The sequence below is a fragment of the Canis lupus genome, chromosome X (genome assembly GCF_048164855.1).
Source record: "Canis lupus baileyi chromosome X, mCanLup2.hap1, whole genome shotgun sequence".
NCBI lineage: Eukaryota > Metazoa > Chordata > Mammalia > Carnivora > Canidae > Canis > Canis lupus.
Genome location: NC_132876.1, coordinates 49,781,114 through 49,803,829, shown reverse-complemented (window position 1 = coordinate 49,803,829; position 22,716 = coordinate 49,781,114). Strand labels below are relative to the sequence as shown.

Below are 22,716 nucleotides of genomic sequence, written 5' to 3'. Positions count from 1 at the left end.
AACTTTTTATTATCAGGAGCACAATTCTGCCCTTTATAACTGACAAGGTTTTAATAATTTGCTTGTGAACACAAGGAAGAAGCCCTTTCTACAGCATCTAAAAAAATTATTTTACAATCACTGATTTTTCAAGGATGAAAATGTCCACTCTGAGAGGAGGGAGAATGTGGAAAGCTGGTCTGCACTATGTTAGAATACTCTTGTTACCAGATACTAAAGAGAAAGCTTGCTTAGTAAAGCATATCCCTCCATCAGAGGTCACTGGGAAACAGCTTAGCAACAGCTATAACCTTGCCATGCCATGCACAGATCATCTAGGTTTGCTTAAACAGCCTCTCACTAAAGCCTCTCTAAGCATGTTTTCCCTCCACTCTTATTACAAGAAATCAGTCTTGATTCTTCAGGCAAAAGTGCATGGTAATTTTTTGTAGACAACATAATCTTATCAGAAACTGAAGTCCATAGAAGTTAGATCATCAGTGAGAGTTTCAAAGTGTGTTTGACCCTGTGTATATGGATGGCAAGGCAACCCAGAGTTGGGAAGTACTAAGGAATCACTGGGGAAATCTCTAGAGAATGTCAAAGTCAGCTACACTCTTCCCTTCTCCTTTGAATTTGTGAAATTCCTTTTCATTCAATCCTGATGTCATGTTGAGTCATAAAAAAGAAGTGTTCTTCAGTACACCACATTTCTGGAGGCCCTTCAGCCAGTCTCTGTTAGTCATTACTATACTCATGGGCTCTGGGCCAGCGCCATTCACACTTTCCCCCTGTTCTGTGGCAGACGGACTGTTTGCCTCTAATCCTTGTGTTCTTTCTCCCCTACCTCTCTAAAACCCTTCTCTGAGGGAGGAATAGCTTATAGCTTTGAGGATAATATAGCTTTAAGGAAACTTTTGGCAGATGCGGATGTCCTAACATCTGGGCAGTGTTAACAGAATCCCGGAGGCCCGGACAGACGAGCCACTCGTTCTAGGAATGTTAAAATAGAAGTTTTTCCAACTGATGAGAGGAGCAGAAAGGAAGGAGAAAAAGAAGAGAGCACCAAAAATCTATAAAACAGGTAAGATCTGCTGCTTAACCCTCCACACTATACTACTTCATTTCACAACCATGGGGGTTAATGAGACCCAGGACATGAGCAACATGACTGGGGGGGGGGGGCTTCTTTTATGAAACTGGATCATATCCTGCTTGCCATTTGAGTCATGACCTGGCTGCCGATACAGGTTCCCACTACCTTCCCGGCCCCGGCCCGCAGCAGCCGGGCAGGCTCTGAGAGTTAGGTTTTCAGTCTCAGATCAGGGGAGGAGGCAGGCAGGGAAGCAGTCACAGATGCAGAGTAGTGGGTCTAAAAAGGACAGCCCCTGCTCCAGAACCAAGGAGAATGCGTATGTGACAAGGGTCAGTGATGAGTTTATCTAGCTGTTCATTTTCCTTGATCTCTCTTTAATCTCTCTTTTCTTGTCCTTTTGTTTATTCTTTCTGCTTTTACCTCTTTCCTTCAACCCTGGCAGATTTTTTTTTCTTTCTTGCTTCCTTCCCACACCTTTCCACTTTCCTTGCCTCCTTCACTTGTTCTCAATTTTGTTTTCTATCCTGCTTCCTCTCCAGTCTCTGGACAAAATCTGAAGCCAAGTAGCAATAAATTGGAAAATGAATTTTTGCCATTCTTGGACTTCTCATGTCCCTTAGGGACTCTGGCCAGAATCTGCCATCTTTTTGTTTCTCCATTTCTGGGACTGACTCCTCCCCTGAGCATTGCATTTCATTGAGAGCATGTTGGGTAAATGGGTGTTTGCTGAAAAGTTCAGTGGCCAGTTTATACCAATGGGCAGCAAGTTTTAATACTGTCCTGTATGAAGTATTTGCCTACTGGGAACCACAAAACTCTCATCCCATTAGAGTGAGGACAGGACAGGAAGTGAGAGGGCAACTGAAGCTTGCTTACCCTCTCCTCACGTACCTCAATAGGTTTTTCCCAACCTCACTGACCTCCTGCTGCCTCAGCAGAATAAAACTAGAAGGTTAGGCTGGACTTGAAAGCCAAAAGCCACTACCAAACCACTAAGTCTCAAAATCCAAAGCTAAGAAAAGAGCCAGGCTATAGTTAATGGCCTAAGAGACTAGAAACAGGAAACATCTAGTTCTGTCTAATATGAAGTCGGGCATAAATAATATCTAATATATATTGATTGCTTTCCCTATGTGCCAGGCAATAATCTATTATATAGGTAGATATTATTATTATTCCCATTTTATAGATAAAGAAACTGAGGCTCAGAGAAGTTAAGGAAGTTGTCCAAGACCCCATAGCTAACATGGACAGAATTGGATACATAAACAGATCTGTGTGACTCCAGAGTTCAAGCTCTTGGTCCATACACGCTAATGCTTTCCCAGACCAGTGACTAGGAAATACTAGTTAAATGGATGAAACCATCAATTGGCAGCTTTTAGATCACAGAATTCCCTCTTGGTTCTGTATGACTTTATGTTGGCCCTTTCCTGATCTTGATTCCTCCATGTCCCTCTCTATAACTTGGGCAATGAAACATTTGCATCTGATCTTACCAGGGTTAATTGAGAATTGACTGTTGTTTTATGTCATCCTCCTCCTGGGAGGAAAAGATTTCGAAATAACAAATAGAATCTTGTTATTCTGTAAAGTGGAAGATCCGTACAAAGGGGACAATATAACCGGCATTCAATAATTTAAAAATTTCTCTTCTTCCTCACAGATCCTGCATTTCTGCTTCTTTTCACTTGAGGAAGTTAGTTCCCTGTTGGCTGATCCTGAAAGATATTTTCCTTTTCCCTGGTACTTCTGGTCACATTTCTCTATTCTTATCTCCCTAACCTCCTCTTATCCTGACTCCTTTCAAGGATGGCCGGTCAATTAACCCAAAGAGGAGCCCTATGTCTCCTGCTCTTCCTCACTCCAGCAGTGACACCAACATGGTATGCAGGTAAGTGAAGGACCTGTTGGCCATTATTTCCAAGGAAGGCAGGACCCAGACTCAGTCCTGGAGAAGGGGGAATTAGACTGCAGTAAGAGACACTGAAATTAAATAAATAACTATTTGCAACAACAAAGATGGTTAATCATTGCAACTGGCTACCAAGGGAGGCTTTGGAGGCAAACAAGAGATGTTTGAAAACAGGCTACATCAGCACAAAAATGAGAGAGTTGGACAACATGGTATTTGAAGCCATTGTCTTACTTGCCTCTGCACTCAGCTTCCTCTCTCTCTCTCCTTTTCCCCTTCTCTCTCTCTCCCTCCCTCTCTCTCTAGACCTTACTTATAGGACAAGACTTTTATGGTCCCTTTCTGCCAAAGATGTTAATGACAATACAGATCAATTCACTTAAACAGGAATTCCCTGGTCTCTTCTGGCTCATTTCTTACTTCAGAAGGGATGGAGATTTCTGGATTCTTGAATGTGTCATCCTTTGCCCCTAGGAGCTGAAGAGAACAGACTCAGTGAGGAGAGGGAAAGGGGGAGGGGGAGAAATGAAGGAAGGATAATGAGGTGGCAGACAGAGGTTTTTGTTGGGGCCCAAATGGCATTTCAAGTGCTAAGAATATTCTGTGGCCTGCAGTGTCTGCCCTCTTGGGGGCTGGGAGGAGTAGGCGAAGGAGTTAGACCCAACCAATAGAGTAAGGAAAATATCCAGAGATGAATAAATAACAAACTGCTTCAATCACAGCCACAGTCATTGCAGCTAAAATTTTCCACATGCCCTTAGCTCCTGGTGGAGGCCTGTGGCAGTAACTCTGTTTGTCTGAAACAGCTGCACCAAGCTTTCAAACAAATATGCAAACTTCTTCCCCTCTTTGGCTTAACCTGGCTTTGTAGGAAGTGAAGAACAAGGGCTGATGCTGAGATAAAGAAATTCAAGTCAAGCCCTTGGCAGAGTACACACTGTTTGGAGTTAAAGAACCCCCAGGTCTCCAGGAAATAATATGTGCAGCTGCCCTTGCCAAACTCCCTCTAGTTTCAGTTCAAGTACCTAAGACCAAAATCCAGCTAAAGGCCAGAGAACTAGGGAGTAGAGATTAAATGGCTCAAGGCCCAATTTTGGACACCTGTAAGAAACCTCATGCAGGACAAGGGCCTTTACCTAAGCTATTGGAGTCCTGAGGACAGAGCAGTTTAAAACAAACAAACAAAAACTTAGTCTCATTCAAAGCTTTCTGAGAGCTGCTTGCAAGGGTGGCACTCTCCACTTCCATAAGAATCATGAGGTTCCTTCTGAGGAGCCCAGGTTGGTGAGGTCTCTCACAGCCCTACAAACTTACTAATTCTGTCTTCTTCTGTTCTTAGAAGGCTAGCTACATGATGGGAGAAATTTAGAAATATTTTTATAATCCTCCCCTATATCAACTAGCTCAGCTGTCTGAGCTTTCTCTACTCATTTGTCCCTTCATTCATTCAACAACTATTTACTGACCACTCTGTGCATCCAACATTGTTTATTCTTAGCTATAGCTTTGTCCTCAAATAGGAATGACACAGAGAAAGGAGCCGAGTGTGGATTCAGGACTAATCAGAAAAAGGATCCAGGAAAAATCAGCAGATGTTGGGAAGGGTTAAGAATATTAACCCTTAATTAAAGTGAACAGTGGGTTATAAAGTGTGGATTGGCGTATCTATGTAGTTCAGGAAGTCAGATTATATTTGTTACCATAAGCCAAGCATTAGTGTGGATCTTAAAATAGTTTTCAACTATTAGTTACATTTCCAACCATACCTTTGTGAAGGGCAGTGCTTAGAGGGTCTGGCAATAGGTACTATGGAATTTGGAGGGACCCAGTAACAGACCACACAGTAATCTCTGACTGATGCAAAGGAATTGAGGAATGCTGCCCAAACCTCTCTTCCCCAGTGCTGAAAAGGAGTAAGCGGATAGAACAAAGTGGGGAGGGTGCCCCTCTGTCTTCTTATATATCACCTCGGTATCTTAATATTTGCAAAATAAAATACCCCAAGAAAGGCAAAGAGAGGAAATGGAAAGGCTTAAACTGGTATGGTGGCCTAAGCCCATTCCTATCACGATGCAAACGTGGCCCTAGTCCAGCTACCTCTGCACCCTGCTGGAGACTAGAATTATCTGACTGAGTCTTCCTCTCAGCTTTCCTACATCCCCTGTAATTCTGGAATGAGAGAAATTGCGTTGTGGCCTTTGATCCCACACACAGGGTAAAAAAGCTGGATTGCAAGAAAGAGCTTGGATTTTTTTCCTCTGCTGGATATTGTCCAAAGCTTTCTCCATCTGCCATCTTTAGCAGAGTATCTGAGTTTGGTATCAGGGGATCAAACCACCCTGAGCTGGAAGGCCCACTCTGCTCCTTCCTAGCTGGGAGAACTTGGGCTACTCCTTTAACTCCTCTGAGCCAGTTTCTTCATCTGTATATCAGAGAACAATAAGAGTGTCTACCTCACTGAAATGTTAGAGTGACATAATACAATAACACGTGCAATGGGCTGAACACAGAATACAAGTAAGTACGTGCTGAGTGACGTTAGCAGTGGTGTTGGTACTGCTGCTGTTGTTGCTACTGCTATCAAGCCATAGGCTTCTGACACTTCTGTTTGCTCTTCTGGTAAACAGAGGCTTCCTCCCTGCTGGGCATTTCTTCACAAGTGAACACTGGAACAAGAGTGCTGGGACTAATCCTTTAGGGAATCACACACATCTGGTCTCCTGTTTACAGAAGCTGTGAGGCTTTGAGGCTAATACTAAACTGAAACAGCTGACAGGAATTCCATGCCCCACAAAGAACCCTCCCATGTGGGAAGAGAGCGAGCAAGGGAGAGGAAGCCTAAGGAGAAATATAAGAAAGCCAAGAAAGGAACCGAACTGGGAAAACAGGAAAAAAAAATAATAAAGGGAAAGAAAAAATGAACTCGTTCCTCTGGAATGAAGGCAAACCAAGAAGACATGATTTCATAAGGCAAACTTTCAGTTTGATTCATTCCCTTGTTCATCAAGTTGGAATGGTTTCCCAACACCCCCCACCACCCAGTCTTGGCTTGTGGGGAATGGAGGAGCTTCATCATCTAGTCCTCTGCTCCACTCTTTAGTGCAGAGAGCCCGTGTCTCTTTCCAGAGAGGAGGCAGACAAGCTTGTGGTCTGAGTGTTTACACAGGCCAAAGGGCTCCAGCACTAAAACCCAGGGCTGTCCTGAAAGCACACCTTCTCCTGGAAATGAGGAATTGTTTTCTGACACTGACATGGCTGGTTGCTCTATTCGTGTGCATTCATTAGGGCTCAGAGAGGCTGGAAACAGAGCTTCCTGAAACTTGACTCCGGAAAGGACTAAGTTGTATTCCAATTAGTTTGTATTCATGACTGATTTCCTGCCGTCTGGTGGAACACACTGTTTAGTCTGCCAGACAGCCACAGACCTGCCCCCACCAGGGTCTGGGCCACTTAACAGAATGGGGGTGGATTGGGAATGTTCACCAGCTCAGCAGCTCCCTGCTAAAGCTTCTGCTAATTAGGGGAACAGGAAATTTCTCCAAAGGACTCTGCCTTCTTTTTCCTACAGACCAGGACAAACTGCTCGAGGCATGAAACTATGCTCATTCCCACTTGCCTTTTGAACCCTCCCTCGGCTTTGGCACGCCACCCCTAGCAATGGCAACCAGGTGGCAAAAGGGTGGTCCCCTGTGGGCTAGTGGGAGGTTGAGGAATTGTTTATCTCTGGGGACCATGAGCAGGCCTATCACTAGTGGGGAGACTCTTACTCAGACTAATTTTTTCCTCCTACCCGGGATGACAGCCTATCCTCAGAGCTTGGTCAACAGTATCTCAGCAAGACCTTGTATTGTATGTTGCATCAAGGAAATGGGTCAATTATAGTCCAGATTGGTGGGATTGATGGATAGTTGAGAAGTTCATTTTTTTTTCTTTTGAATGGAAGCTTTTTGTGCTACCAGAAAGTCACTCCCACCCCTACAACCAGGAGTTCACCTTCTGTGCACCTGAGATATTGAGATTTACATACAATAGTTCTGCTGCCTTACAAGGCAGAATTTTCCCCCACTAAATATCCACCTGGCTCCCTCCCTATAGAGTGCTACGTCCTAAGGAAGGGACCACATTGGATAGGGGAAGACTTGGGAAGGACTTGAGTGAGAAATTAGTATGTCATCTTGGTATTATCTTCTTCACTGTAGGTTCAGGCTACTACCCAGATGAAAGCTACAATGAAGTATATGCTGAAGAGGTCCCACACGCCCCTGCCCTAGACTACCGAGGTAAACCTCCTTGCTTCTCAGGCTCAGGAAGGGCCTTTTCTAGCCTGAGACGTAGACCCTCCCTGAAGCATGCTCATCCAGCTTGGCTCATGTGTGCCAAAACTGCTGCTCAGGGAATCAGACTGTGATTTCCAATCATGACCTTGGTTACTGACTTGCTGTATGACCTTACCCCTTTAGCACTAAGGTTACCCAACTATTATTAATCAGTAAGTATTGACTGAATACCTGCTATATGCCTAATCCTGTTCAGGGTAAACCTGTGGATGATACAAAAATCTAAGGTAAGGTTTTGTCCTCCTCAAGGAGCTTATATTCTGCTGGGGGCAGGATGGGAGTGGGAGATGGGTGAGAGGGAAATAAAATTAGCACATGTAGGGCCAGTAAGTGTGAAACTAGTGGTAGCAGTAAATGTGAATAGGGGTTAAGAAAAAGAAGTCATGGAAAGGATCTTGAAAGATGATATTTAGATTAGGCCTTGCATGATGGGTGGATTTTTGAGAACTAGAGAGGGAGGGGAGGGCTCTCAGCAAAGCAGTTGGCTGGAGATATAGAGGTAAGAACAAAGCAACCAGAGGAAGGAGCTAAGAAGAAACCAGCCTGGCAGGAGGAGATGGGATGTGGAGGAAGTAGGAGAAAATCGGAGAAGGACAAACATTATATGTTCTCATTCATTTGGGGAATATAAATAATAGTGAAAGGGAATAGAGGGGAAGGGAGAAGAAATGGGTAGGAAATATCAGAAAGGGAGACAGAACATAAAGACTGCTAACTCTGGGAAATGAACTAGGGGTGGTGGAAGGGGAGGAAGGTGGGGAGTGGGGGTGAATGGGTGACGGGCACTGAGGGGGGCACTTGACGGGATGAGCACTGGGTGTTATTCTGTATGTTGGCAAATTGAACACCAATAAAAAATAAATTTATTATATATATATATATATATATATATATATATATATATATATATATATATAAAGAGTGAGACAGAAATTAGGAAAAGCTCCATGATCTAGGAACCCTTCTTAGTTCAGGCAGGAAAAGTATCTGTGAAGAATGCCAACTAGGGAGGGACTCCTGCATTAGAAAGGAAGTAAGACCAGGTGATATCTAGTATCTCTTCCATTTCTAAGATTCTTTGTTTCTATGCTTTCCAAGCCATGCATTCCCTTCCATTCATTATTCAATAAATATTTGAGTACCTACTATGTACCTCCTCTGAAATATTTATTTCTCATATGGACCACTTATTTGGCATTCATTATGTACTGCTCTTTTGGTTTACTTTTTGTTAATCTCAGCAAAATCGTTACCTGGTGGATTTTTTTTTTTGTATCGTTTTTTATTGGAGTTCGATTTGCCAACATATAGTATAACACCCAGTGCTCATCCCATCAAGTGCCCCCCTCAGTGCCCATCACCCAGTCCCCCAACCTCCCACCCACCTCCCCTTCCACTACCCCTTGTTCGTTTCACAGAGTTAAGAGTCTTTCATGTTCTGTTACCCTCACTGATATTTCCCACTCATTTTCTCTCCTGTCTCCTTTATTCCCTTTCACTAATTTTTATATTCCCCAAATGAATGAGACCATATAGTGTTTGTCCTTTTCTGATTGATTTATTTCACTCAGCATAATACCCTCCAGGTCCATCCACGTTGAAGCAAATGGTTGATATTCATCATTTCTAATGGCTGAGTAATATTCCATTGTATACATAGACCACATCTTCTTTATCCATTCATCTTTCGATGGACACCGAGGCTAACCTCCACAGTTTGGCTATTGTGGACATTGCTGCTATAAACATTGGGGTGCAGGTTAACAGAAAGAGCCATATATGATACCCCTGGAGAGCTATGTAAAAAGTAGTGCTCAAGAAATGTTTACTGGCTGGTTGGCACCCTGGGAGCAGAAGCTAGATTGTAGGGAACTGTAAATGGGAAAAGTGGATAGGAAAAAGCAACAGATGCAGAAGATTCTTTCAGAGGGTCCAGCAGCCCTATGATGAATATTAACCTGCCTAATTGGTTGTTTTTAAATGTTATAAAGCCCCTTAGAAAAACATAAGTGACATGGTGGCCTTTGGCCTTGAGGTCAAGTGTCTCATGGCTCTTTTTGGAACTTGGTCTCAGGACATTAAACTAATTGAGTGAGGTTATCACTGGGAGGGGTGGCTGGGAAAGTACAACCTGAGATCCCAGTCTCCCTTGTAAAATCTTTGTGTTTTTACAATAGCTCTGCAATTCTGGTGCTTGAGATTTTCTATTTAAAAAAAAAGTCTGTCAGCAGTGTGTTGTTGCTTGAAGAAAAATGAGCTGGTGGCTCAAACCCAGACGCTTATTTAGGGAATATCATTCCCAGGGTTAGATATATTTTGCACATGCAATTTCATATAATTCTCAGAACGGCGCTTTGAAACTGGCTTATTATCCCCATTTTACAGATCAGGAAACTTAGAGAAGGTAAATTTAAATTTAGAGTTGCAGAGCTCTGAGGTGGCAGAGCAGGAATTTAAACCCAGGTGGGTCTGTCTGACTGCAAAGCCACACTCATTCCATCTCTTTCATCAAAAATGTAACCCATCGTTTAAAAAAAAAAAAGAAAAAGAAAAAGAGTGAACTAGTAAAAGCCAGATCATGATTTTAGAGCAAGGTAACCATGTAGTTTGGTGCCATTTTCACTGATCTTGAACTTTCTTTATTCCCTAATCCTGACTCGTGGCATGGAGTCAGAAATCCTTCTCTGAGGTATGCCCTCAGTCTTCTGGAGGCACTGCTTTCCCAGCATATTGCTTTGGCCCCGGGCAAGCTGGTAACTCTGTCTGGGTTATCTGAAGATAATCACAGACAAGGCCCTTTCACCTCTGTTGCCAGCACTTTGTTTTCTTATAATCCCCCCAAAAGAGATAGGCAAACAGCTGCACAGAGAAGAGGACACGGGTCTGAGTTTCAAGTCCCAGCCCCTCCACCTTCTCACAATTTCACCCTGGACAAACATATTGTGTGCCAGTCGTTGTGCTATGTATTTTATAAATGTTATTTTATTAAAATAAATTGCATGCTTGCTATGTAGTGATATGGAAAGATCTCTAAAACACATTAAGTTTATTTTTAAAAGCATTGGTGGAAACAGCATAATATACTACTCTGTGTTAAAAGGAGGGGGTAAAGGGAATCTATAGCAAAATTTGCTTTATATGCATAAAGAAACAATAGTGGTTCTTTATGGGGGTACTAAGAGAGGGTGGACATGGGAGCAGAGGTGGGACAGAAACTTTTCACCGTGTAACTTTTTATACTTTTTGTGTTTCAAATCATGTGGTTGTGTCACCTATTCAAAAACGTAAATGTACGCTTCAAAATAGCAACCTAACATGCTGCAGTGGTAGATACTGTGATTAGAAAAAATATGGGTTTTGAAACTAGGCAAAGCTTTTCAAATCCCAGCTCTGCCCCTTCCTTGCTGAGGGACTCAAGGGCAAGTTACTTCCCCATTGGCAAAATAGAGACAAACACCTACCTACCTCACAGGGCTGTTGGGAACTATATGAAATGAGGGATGTGAAAATTTTAAAAAATGTTCAAGCATTATGCCCAGCACATGGTAGATACTCAATAACAGCTAACACATTTCCCACCAGACATTTTTACCAAGCAATATTTAGCCACATTCTTAGTTTCAGTTTTCCAAGAGCATTCTTTGGATACAGTTGTTCAACCAAGTGTAAATCTTCATAACTGTACTGTCACCTCTCCTGTATGTCTTCATCTACTCCACAATAATGGTCTGAAAGGCATTGTCACATGCCTCACTTCCATATAGTGTAGCCACCAGTTACCTTGCTCTACCAGTCTGGTAACTATACCCAAAGAGGAAATGAGGTCAATCTTGAATTACTTGTTCTTGAGGGCACCTGGAGATAACTACTTCTCTTTCTAACTGCTCATAAGCCTGTGTTTAAATATTCTAGAAGCCTTTGCTATCAGTGCTGTCAGCCTCACCAAGCTGTAGTTCCCAGAGGTTGCCTTCTTTCTTCTGGGGAATGTACAACACTGTGACCATGGTCAATAAGCATATTTGAAATTTGCTAGAAGACTACATCTTAAGTGTGGTCACTACAGAAAAAAAAAAGTTAACCATGTGAAATTATGGATGTGTTAATCGACTTGATTGCAGTAACCATTTCCCAATGTATATGTATATTAAAACATCACAATGTACACCTTAAATATATATGATTTTATTCGTCTATTGTATCCTTAATAAAGCTGGGGCAAAAACTAAATTGGAATAGTGTTTTTGCTCTTTTCCAGCCTTCCAATGTGTTTTCTCTATGCTAAGATTCCTCTGGGCCAGCAAATTTGAACTTATTTGCAATAACTAGGCCCTCTCTTACCATCTCTGCATTTATCCTGAGCTTTATATTTCCCTTTACTACACTTGCTCAATCCATTCATTCCAATCAGATGTATATTTTCCTTGATATAATATAGGTGAGCAAGAGAATGGAAGTGACTGTTGGGGTCCCAGTCTCCCATGTAAAATCGTGTTGTTTCCACCACCCCTTGTGGTGACAGGTACTGAGGGGGGCACTTGATGGGATGAGCACTGGGTGTTATGCTATATGTTGGCAAACTGAACTCCAATAAAAAATATACAAAAAAAGGAAAGAAACTTTTGCCACATATAATCAATAAAACAGGTGTTATATAAAAAAAATAAAATCGTTGTGACATATAATCAGCAGCTCTGCAAGTATAGTATTTATGAGACTTTCTGTAATTTGGAGATGGTGCTCCAGATGGCAGTCATGTATCACAGGAACAGGCTCAAAACTAACACTGGAAGCCATAAGCATGTTGTTGCTTAAAGGATAGTTTTCCCAATATCTTCTGTCTTCATTCACCAGCTGCCCTCAAGCAGAGGTTCCTGGCTTTTCTCTGTTCCTTTAGCTCCTGATGCCCTTTAAAAAAAAAAAAAGCCTCTTTTTGTCTGTTAGGATTTGGGAACCGAATGAGCTCTTATGGGGCTTTAGCCTTTCCAACCCCAGGCTAAAAGATCTGTGTCATCCTATGTACGCCATCCTTGGGCATGTGGCCTCTGCCTGTTTATATGTGCTCCTTTAAAATCTGAACCTCTTGGGGACGCCTGGGTGGCTCAGTGGCTGAGCATCTGCCTTCCGCTCAGGGCGTGATCCCAGGATCCAGGATTGAGTCCCGCATGGGGCTCCTTTCGGGGAGCCTGCTTCTCCCTCTGCCTGTGTCTCTGCCTCTCTCTCTCTCTCTCTCTCTCATAAATAAAGAAAATCTTAAAAAAGATTCTGAACCCCCTGAAGAGTCATTTATTTTTGTGTAGCCAACGAGACGTCTTTCTAATGTGTTTATTACTTAAAGGGCTCTATTACCTTTTGTGCTCAGTACTGAACTGGGATCTTACTTTCATTCCTAAGCAGCCTTCTTTGGTATCACGTTCCCTTCCTCTCTCTAGCTTATACATTTATGTTATACATTTTTTAGTCATTTTAAATTCCCATACTGTAAAATTCATTCTTTTTGGGGTACAGTTCTATGAGGTTTGACAAATGCATATAGTCAGGTAACCACTACCACAGTTCCCTCACCTCAGAAATTGCCCCGGGATACACCTTTGAAGTTGTCCCCAATCTTTTCTCCTGTTCTCTGGCAACCCCTGATCTGTCCCTGTATTTTCACCTAATCCAGAATGTCACATAAATGGAATCCTACAGTATGCAGACTTTTGAATCTGGCTTCTTTCACTTCACAAACTGCATTGGAGATTCATCCATGCTCTTGCATGTGTCAGCACTTCCTTCTTTGGAATGGATAAACCACAGTTGGTTTAACCATTCAGCCACAGGACATTTGAATTGTTTCTAGCTTTTGTTAATTATGAATTAAGATATTTTAAACATTTGTGTGCAGCATTTTGTATGAACACAGGTTTTCATTTCACGTGGGTAAATACATAAAGTGGGATTGCAGAGGCGTGCAGGAAGTGTGTATTTACCTTTACAAGGAACTACCAAAATATTTTCCAAAGTGGCAGTATCATTTTGTATTTGCCTCTGTGAGGTATGAGAGTTCCAATTTCTCTCCATCCTCACCAACACTTTTATATTTTTTAAGTATAGACATCCTAATGGGTGTATAATGGTATCTTATGGTGGTTTTAATTTGCATTTCTCTACTGACTAATGATGCTGAACATCTTTTTATGTACTTATTTGCTTATCAGTATATATATCCTCTTCGGTGATATGTCTGTTCATGTCTTTTGCCCATGTTCTAACTGGATTGTTTGCTTTTTTACTGTTGAGTTTCGAGAGTTCTTCATATATTGCAGCTACCTGTCCTTTGTCAGATATGTGGTTTGCAAGTATTTTCTCCCAGTCTGTGATTTTTTTCCCCATCTATTATAGTGCTTTTCGCAGAACAAAAATGTTAAATGTTGACAAGGTTAAATTTTGTGGTGTTTTTCTTTCATGAATTGAGTTTTTGGTGTCATGTTTAAGATGTCTTTGTCTAGTGCTAGATCCCAGAGATTTTTCACCTATTTTTTTTTCCTCAAAGTTTTGTAATTATTTTTAAGGATTTATTTATTTTTATTTTTATTTTTATTTTATCTGAGAGAGAGAGAAAGACTAAGATGGCAAAAGAGAGGGAGAAGCAGTCTCCCTGTGGGGATCCCAATGTAGGGCTCCATCCCAGAACCCCAAGATCATGACCTGAGCCAAAGGCAGATGCTTAACCAACTGAGCCACCCAGGCGCCCTTGTAATTTTATTTTTTACATTTGAGCCCATGATCCATTTTGAGTTAATTTTCATATAAGTTATAAAATTTAGGCTGAAGTTTTGTTTTATTTTGTCTTGTTTTGTTTGCTTTTGGAAGTTCAATTACTCCAGCCCCATTTGTTCAAAAGGCTAACTTTCCTCCATTGAATTGCTTTTGCACCTTTGTCAAAAATCATTTTGATAGATATACTTGTATGGATTTACTTCCTGGGCTCTCGTTCTGTTCCATTGATCTATGTGTCTGTCTTTTCACCAATACCGCAATGTCTTGATTACTGTATGCCTAGCTTACTTTTCTTCTATTGCTACAGTCCCCCGATGGTGTTATACATTAAATATCCAGGATGGAGAAGCCACATGCTACTCTCCAAGGGGAGGGAATTATCACAGCAGTTTGGGTACTCGTTGTGAGTTCTCCTGTGACCGGGGCTTTCGACTGATCGGACGAAGGTCGGTGCAATGCCTGTCAAGCCGCCGTTGGTCTGGAACTGCCTACTGCAGGCGTAAGTGGTATGTGTGCATGTACTGATGTATGTGTGTGAGAGAGGCCAGCGATCCAGTCAGCCACTTGAGGGTATATGCTTGGAGGTGTTACTGTGCCCTCTGTCAAGTGCAAATTGAGAATTTTCCACAGGTGCCCTGCAGTCCCTTTCTCTATCCTAACATTCTAGCTCCTTTCCTGTCCCTTTGGTTATTGCCCAAGCAATATGGGCATTTAAGTAACAACCAGCCCTTCTGACTCAGAGGACCCAGGAGTACATATAAATTTTGGGCCTGGGGCCTGTATGAACCTAGGCTTTTCTCTGGAGCTCTCAAGGATGTGTGTGGTCTCAGATTTTTTCCTACTCATGGTAAACCGCTGTACTCCTTGCCCTAAGGCCTTAGAAGGCCTTGGCATTGAAGGTTTGACACATCTGCTATTTTTCATTCTCTTCTGAAAGTCAAGAAGAATCCCTAAGACTAGAATGTGGGAATACTAATACACACATTCTAAATCATGTCACCGTCAGCTCCCAAATCCCTACCTCTTATTCAAGCTCTACAGCCTACCCGTGTTTAGCAGCTGAGTGTTGTCTATCCATATGTCCATCGCTGAATGCCATTTACAAATGGACATCCAAAAAAAAATGGACATCCATGTGTGAGGGACCCCCTATTGGTCTCCTCAGGAGCTCACTCAATTCCTTAATTACTCCCAGGCTGCTTATAGACTAATGGGGTAGAAATGCAAACATGTGCACGTGAATGCAGTGAAAGTGGTTGCATAGCAATGAGCATTTAGAGAGAAATGGGACTGATCAGAGAAAATGCGGTGGAGGAAAAGGGGAAGCTTGATAGCCAGAAAGAAGGAAACCACTCCATGCCTCTATGTGATTATAAGTAATTTGTTTTAGGACTTAGATCCCATCATTTCCAAAATGAATGTGAATTGGGCTTACAAAACTAAAATAAAATGTCTATACATGAACCTAAAATCAGTTAAAAGAATGGAGACATACATATTTCCAGGTGCTTAGAATGAATTAATTACTATGTTAGAACACTGAATCCGGCTTTGTCCTTCCTTATAAGAGATAATACTAAGAAAACAGATTCATCTGAAAAGACTAACCTTTTTCCTTGGCCCTGATTTCAAGGAAGTTCTTTTTCTATAGGTCTTGTGGTGTCTAAAGCACATGGATTCCAGGCACTGAGCTGACTTGTATTCTTACCCAGATATAAGATGAGCCTGCTTCTGCATGAAAGTGAGCCTCAGCTGAGGGGTGCTGTGGTCACACCAAAATTATATTCAAAGGGGAGCTTTGAATTTGCTAAAGAGCATCTAGGATTTGAGGAACAAGATATGAAAACAGCTGCTGAGGCCCTAAATGAGCCCAGAGGTTTATATGCATTGTCTCTTAATCTGCACAACAATCCTGTGGAATATCCACATTTTACTGATGAAAACACTGAGACAGAGATGAGGTGATTTGCTCAGGCCACAGAACTAGTAAGAGGTGGAGCTGGGATCCAAACTTGGGTGTGATTCTGAGGCCCATGCACTTGGACAAGTAATTTACCTCTTTAAGACCTCTCCCCTCCAAGAGCATTGCTGTGTTTTAAAATATGAAAATAAAAAGGCAATTGGGCACAAGAATATAAGGACAGTTTAGCGTAGGGTTTTTTGTATTTTCTGCTGTCTCTGATATGGTTATCCCTGTGCTAGATGCCCAAGCATCACCTCCAGATAGTCCCACAGGCCACTGAGCTTGCCGCTTGGTTCTCTCTTAGAGGTGAGATGCCACGCACTGCCATTCATCACTAGTGGCACTTACACCTGCACAAACGGGATGCTTCTTGACTCCCGCTGTGACTACAGCTGTTCCAGTGGCTACCACTTGGAAGGTGACCGCAGCCGAATCTGCATGGAAGATGGGCGATGGAGTGGAGGCGAACCTGTATGTGTAGGTAAATGGCGGTCCTTCCCATTTGTCCTTCTACAAAGAGCCATCCTGGCATTATAGCCACAGAGGATGTGGAATTCTCACCACAGAAAGCATTCCTGTTCGCCATGAAGGTGGCACCCAGGGCACAAGCTTAACAAAGTGATCACTTCTCCTGGAGCTGGGCTTCCTTCCCTGGTTTCATTGAGCGTCTTAAACCGAGTACACCTTTTATTTACCCAGTAGTGTGGTACTGCTTCGCTGAGTTCCCTCCAGGGAAGGTCGGGGGCCCATGAGATAGCACTTGATTTCTGACCTTGGCAGACATAGATCCCCCCAAGATCCGTTGTCCCCACTCACGTGAGAAGATGGCAGAGCCGGAGAAACTGACTGCTCGAGTATATTGGGACCCACCCTTGGTGAAAGATTCTGCTGATGGTACTATCACCAGGTGAGTAATGGATTCCCCTTATACCTCCCCGCAGTTTTTCAGGCGGCCCACACCCAACTGCACAGGCTGCTGCCACAGTGATGATGTGCCCCAGACCCCAGTTCTAAGAGTCTCTTTCCTCAGTGGCTCTCTTCCTTGGTCCCATGCAGGGTGACACTTCGGGGCCCTGAGCCAGGCTCTCACTTTCCCGAAGGAGAGCATGTGATTCGTTACACTGCCTATGACCGAGCCTATAACCGAGCCAGCTGCAAGTTCATTGTGAAAGTACAAGGTCAGAAAGAAGTCTTCCATTTCTACATTGTTCATTATTCGTGCTCTGCCCTGACCCTCTACATGCCCACCACAACCCTCCCCACTCTGTGCCTGAAACAGAGGCCTCTTTTATATTGGGAGAGGGGGGAAAATTTTTCACTTACACGGGGCTGTTCAGGAAGCTGCATTACATGTATACACGTTTCAGGAACCTTGACTCCCCAAGAAGACTTTCTTATTCTAAATCTATTTTTTTAAAGATTTTTGTTTATTCATGAGAAACATCCAGAGAGAGAGAGAAACAGAGGCATAGGCAGAGGGAGAAATAGGCTCCACGCAGGGAGCCCAATGTGGGACTCGATCCCAGGACTCCAGCATCACACCCTGAGCTGGAAGGCAGACGCTTAACCGCTAAGCCACCCAGGCGTCCCTCTCATTCTAAATCTAGATAAAATTCATGATGATACTCTGCATTTGTTTCTTTTCTTAGTTTTCCAATTATCAACTCTAAGCAGCCTTCATTCTCTTTCACCTCTGCTGAAATTGGTGGTGTTGGCTGTCTGATTCTTCCTTTTTGTGTCGTAGTGTATTGTTTTGATTTTTTTCACTATAAAAATAATTCATACTTGTCATTGAACATTTTGGAAATAAATATATAAAGGGGAAAAATCTATTACTCCATCATCCAGAGGCAATTATTGTTAATCTTCTGGTATTTTCCTCCCAGTCTTTTATCTACACATACTTTTTAAAAAATATATAGTTGAGATCATACTGTATATCCAATCTTAGATCACCCTTTTCACTTTCATTACAACACAAGTAGTTTTCTCATGCTTTTAAAAACTCTTCAGAAGTATTTTTAATGACAACATCATAACCTTCTAAGAATATATTTTGATTTGCTTAACAGTTCTACCACTTATGGGTATTTAAGTCTTCTCCAATTTATTTTTGATATTCAAATTAATTGTGTAAGGTGATCGTCTTTGTGCGGGGTGTCCACAAAGTCTGAAAACAAACTTTTTTTTTTACAGATTGATAGTCTTTTTTATGATAATATGTATACTTACTTGCACCTCCAGATTTTAGGAACACCTTCGTGTGCATTTCAGATTTAATTCCTTAAGTGGAAAATTCTGGCTCTGCCCTTGGCCACTGGAAACAGAGAAGCCGTTCATTCTGATCATCCTAGGTCTCCTGGTCTAAAAAACACAGCCCAGCCACCCTCTTAAACTTTTTTCCCTGGAAGAGATACCATAGCCCCTAACTTGAACTCCTTCCTGACAGTGAGACGCTGCCCAACTCTAAAACCACCACAGCATGGCTACCTCACCTGCACCTCAGCAGGGGACAACTATGGTGCCACCTGTGAATACCACTGTGATGGAGGTTATGAACGCCAAGGAACCCCCTCCCGGGTCTGCCAGTCCAGCCGCCAGTGGTCAGGATCACCACCCATCTGTGCTCGTGAGTGAAACCAGCGGCAGGGGGAGTAGACACAACTAATCAGGGCTACTTTGGAGGATCTGTCCTTATGGATGGTGCAGGAGTCCAATAGCAATGTGTATGATGTGGGAATGGGGTTTTATGAGTTGTGTTTATTCTAGGGGCTAATGTTCTCCCCAGAGAATACCCCTACCCGCCCCGCCCCCACCAAGTAGAAGGGTTCAAAATCTCCAAGTGTTCTTTTAGGATTTCCCCCAAGGAAAGGCAGAAACAAACAAAAGGGTCAACATGAAAGACTAAAAGTCCTCAAAGTGTTGTTACTATGCTAGCATGAAGGATGAGCCCTACTCTGACCATATGCTTTTGCCCTAGCTATGAAGATTAACGTCAATGTCAACTCAGCTGCTGGCCTTCTGGATCAGTTCTATGAGAAACAGCGACTCCTCATCATCTCGGCTCCTGATCCCTCCAACCGATACTATAAAATGCAGATCTCTATGCTGCAGGTGAGACCCACACCCTCATCAGGGCTTAGCTCCTTTACTTACCCCCTAAGCCTACCCCATTATTCCCTTACCTTTTTCAAATCAAAAAGTTGCGCTTTCTGCAGCACAAACCTCATTTCCTCAAACTTTTTGTGGGCAACATTTGATCAGTTTTATGGTGGACAGATTTAGCACATTTTAAAAACTGCTATGTTTTTACTGAACCCAGACAGTCTGACTCCAGGGTATGTGTTCTTAACCACCATAGTAGCAGAATAGAAGGAAAAGTGTTGTGACATTTCAAAGGAAAATGAGGGAATTACATGACAGTTTTTAACATATTAAGAGTTACCTAGCCAAAGCCACTTGTGGGGGAGGGAGAGGTAGATGAGACACAACAGATATATCCACTGGGTTTTAGGAAAAGGTTTCTGAAGAGAATTCAGGGTATACGGACAGGACTAAGAGAAGTGGCTCTGAGGAGCTGCAAGGGACTAGATACCCAGGTAAGAGACAATGCTACTTAGGAGGATTTCTACAGGTTAAATCTTAGAAATTGCTAAATCAATATTCAGAAGCCCATGATGGCAGCAGCTTCATTAAAGGGATGACCCTGAGTGTCCATACCAAAAAAAAAAAAAAAAAACCTAATTCCTCCAGCAACCCCGTCTCCCTGTCCCCTGCCAAAGAAAGGGCAGACAAAGACAATACCTCAGCTTGAACAGAAAGCAAAAACAAGAACAGGAACCAGCCAGTAAGGACAGTGATTCTGAGGGTAGGGTATGGACTAGAGGAGTAGCCCAAAGATTCAACAAGGAGTTGGGCACAGGGAGCCTTTACTGTTGCTTTAAGCCTCACTCTGGGTAACTGGCTTAGAGGCGACCCTGCAACTGACGAAGAGCCAGAGTAAGGTTCCAGGGTGTCCTGCCCAGTGTGAGAAAGGCAACAGAGGGTAATAAAGAGAGAGCACTGGCACTACTTTGGAGAAATCCTGGAGACTGAGAGAGGGCCCTGGCCATGTCACCTAGTGGTAAGGAGCATACACTTGGGCGGTATCAGCCCTCAGTTTGAATCTTGGCTCAGGATATTATTGTCCTGCAAATTTAGGCAAGTTACTTTGTCCCCCTACAGAATAAGAATGATCCCACCTATCTTGTTAGTGGTGTTATAAGGATTAGCTTATTCCTGCAAAGCATTAGGTATATGTGTTCCATAAACAAGAGCCATTATAATCATATCACCACAGCCATCTGTTAAGAACCTATGTAGTTTAAAGCCAATGCAATACTGTACAAGGAGAGATTATATTCCTGCAATGCATCAGTTACATTTTGCTTCTCTACACCACATGGTGTGACACGTTTGGTATGGTCTCATTAGAATAACAGAAATACTGTTAGGGCAAATGCTTTAGGAATGACAGAGGAAAGTGGTTGTTGAACCCCACGGTGTGATGGTTGGGGGAGAAGCCCCTCCTTTCCTACACTGCCTCAGTGTGGTCCCAGGAGGAATCAGTGAAGTAGCCTTAGATTTGAGTCTGAGAACCTATTCCACAAAACCTTCTCTTTTCTCCCAGCAATCCACTTGTGGACTGGACCTACGCCACATGACCATCATTGAACTGGTGGGGCAGCCACCTCAGGAGGTGGGGCGCATCCGGGAGCAACAGCTGTCAGCCAACATCATCGAGGAGCTCAGGTCCAGGCTGGAGGCCACAGGGAAGGGGTGGGCAGCAACCCCAGGCAGGACACTGGCAACAGGAAGGTTGGGGGAAAGTCAACAGACACTACTGTCTTGAGGCATGCCTTGTGTTTGAATCCTTTGGATGCATTAGATAAAACCAGAGAGTGGTAGAATATCAAACTTAAATGGGCAGAGGGAGCCTGTAAAAGACCAAGGACCAGGCTCGACCCCAAACTACCCGAAGACTGTGCTTTTATGAGGGACCTTAGGTGACTCCGAAGCACAGCAGGGCTGAGACACAGAACCCAAACATGACTCAGAGAAGAGAAGCCTCTGATTTCATCGCGCCATGGCCTCATCTCTTTTTCTTCAGTCTCCAAAGGAGCAAAATGCATCTTTAGGCACTAAAATCTGAATCTTACTCCTCTGCCCCTGGGCAAGGAGAAGACTACAGGTGACAGGTGGTAGGAGTTGACTTTTCTCGTCATCTATCCATTATCACCCCCTCCAAATGCCTCCACGTACACTCAGTGCCAATAAAGCTATCATTGCTTTCTGTTCTATAAACAATACCTGCCTCTAGGGTTCAGTCCCAGTGGGGACAGAGTCCCAGGTAGGAGAGAGACTGAGAAACATGCAGAGGAAGGAGATTGCGAACTTGCATCTACAGATAGAAGAGTTGACGGGGCAATATTAATCAACCTCAGGGCTGCCATGTACGGTTGTGCAGGTTATGTCCAGCCCAACTCTAGAAGACACTAGTCACATATTCCCACGAGGGAAGCAGAGCCTGGTATTAACAAAGTTGCTCCATCTGGGGTAAGGATGGGACAGCTTAGCAGAGAGTTATATGCAAAGGGACAGCAAGACTACAGTCTGAGCAGAGAAAAACAAAGGGGCTTAAGATCAGTAGTAGAGGGGATGGGGACAAGAGACCTGGTAGGGAAGGATCTAGTCCATGGGTAGAACTGTGAAAAGTGAGAAGGTAGTAAAGCTTGGTGGGATGAAGCCCAGACAAGGTCTCACACCTCGTGGGCTCCTTTCCTTAGGCAATTTCAGCGCCTCACTCCCTCCTACTTCAACATGGTGTTGATTGACAAGCAAGGAATTGACCGGGAACGCTACATGGAACCTGTCACCCCCGAGGAAATCTTTACATTCATTGATGACTATCTACTGAGCAACCAGGAGCTGATCCAGCGTCGGGAGCAAAGGGACATATGCGAGTGAACTGGAGCCAGGGCATGGATGGAGGTCAAGGGCAAAGTTCCCCTAGTCGGCTGAAACTGGGGCCTAATAAAAGGAGGAAATGGCTCCCCACGGTACTAGGGCCAGGACCCTGAGGTGGGTGAGATTCACCAATCCTGGGATATTCCCAGACGCCCTTTGTAGGGCTGTGTAATAGTTTCCCTAAGCAAGTTTCTGCTTTAAGTAGCACTCGAGGAGATAAGAAGCTAGGCAAGGACTTAGGACAGGTCCTGGTCAACGGGCTGGGGGGTGAAAGTCTTTTCCCAACCGGAGGCCTCTGCGCAGCTCTCCAAAGTCTTCCAGATAAGTAAATTCTCAATTCATTCACTAACCGGTTGTGTTTTAAATGGTTCCTCTACCCTGAGGCGACAGCAGAGGGCAGCACTGTCACAACAGATGACTGGGACATTAAAGCAAGTGTAGCTGGTTTTCTCCCCCTACAGGTTAACTCTATCATTGGAGGTGGTGGCAGCTTGAAAATATCCTTGAACTTGTCATTTGTCCTTTTAGGGTATTGGGTTACAAATGTTATGTTAACCACTGCTTCATCTAAGAGTAAGGAATATGCTGCAACAGGAGGCAGCTTAAAGAAGAAGAATCAGGCCAGAGCACAATGTTTTGTCCTGGCCCCTCCAGCTGGCTC

At 43.3% G+C, this 22,716-nt stretch overlaps 1 protein-coding gene across 4 annotated transcripts; it reads left to right on the top strand.

The window, feature by feature from the left end:
* The first annotated feature begins 693 nt into the window (after positions 1–693).
* SRPX2 (sushi repeat containing protein X-linked 2) lies at positions 694–22,404 on the top strand. 4 transcript variants are annotated; one of them, XM_072817418.1, is made up of 12 exons: positions 702–1,063; positions 2,742–2,774; positions 2,887–2,969; positions 7,190–7,270; positions 14,394–14,585; positions 16,354–16,530; positions 16,830–16,956; positions 17,106–17,227; positions 18,499–18,678; positions 19,030–19,163; positions 20,719–20,840; positions 21,875–22,404. In XM_072817418.1, the coding sequence occupies exons 3-12, from the start codon at positions 2,888–2,890 to the stop codon at positions 22,053–22,055; spliced, it is 1,398 nt and encodes a 465-aa protein (XP_072673519.1). In that variant the 5' UTR covers positions 702–1,063; positions 2,742–2,774; position 2,887; the 3' UTR covers positions 22,056–22,404. The 4 variants fall into 4 exon arrangements, with proteins under 4 accessions (XP_072673517.1, XP_072673520.1, XP_072673519.1 ...); XM_072817416.1 differs by lacking the exon at positions 2,742–2,774 and having other exon boundaries at positions 694–1,063; XM_072817417.1 differs by lacking the exons at positions 702–1,063; positions 2,742–2,774 and adding an exon at positions 1,239–1,404.
* The last annotated feature ends 312 nt before the right edge of the window (positions 22,405–22,716 follow it).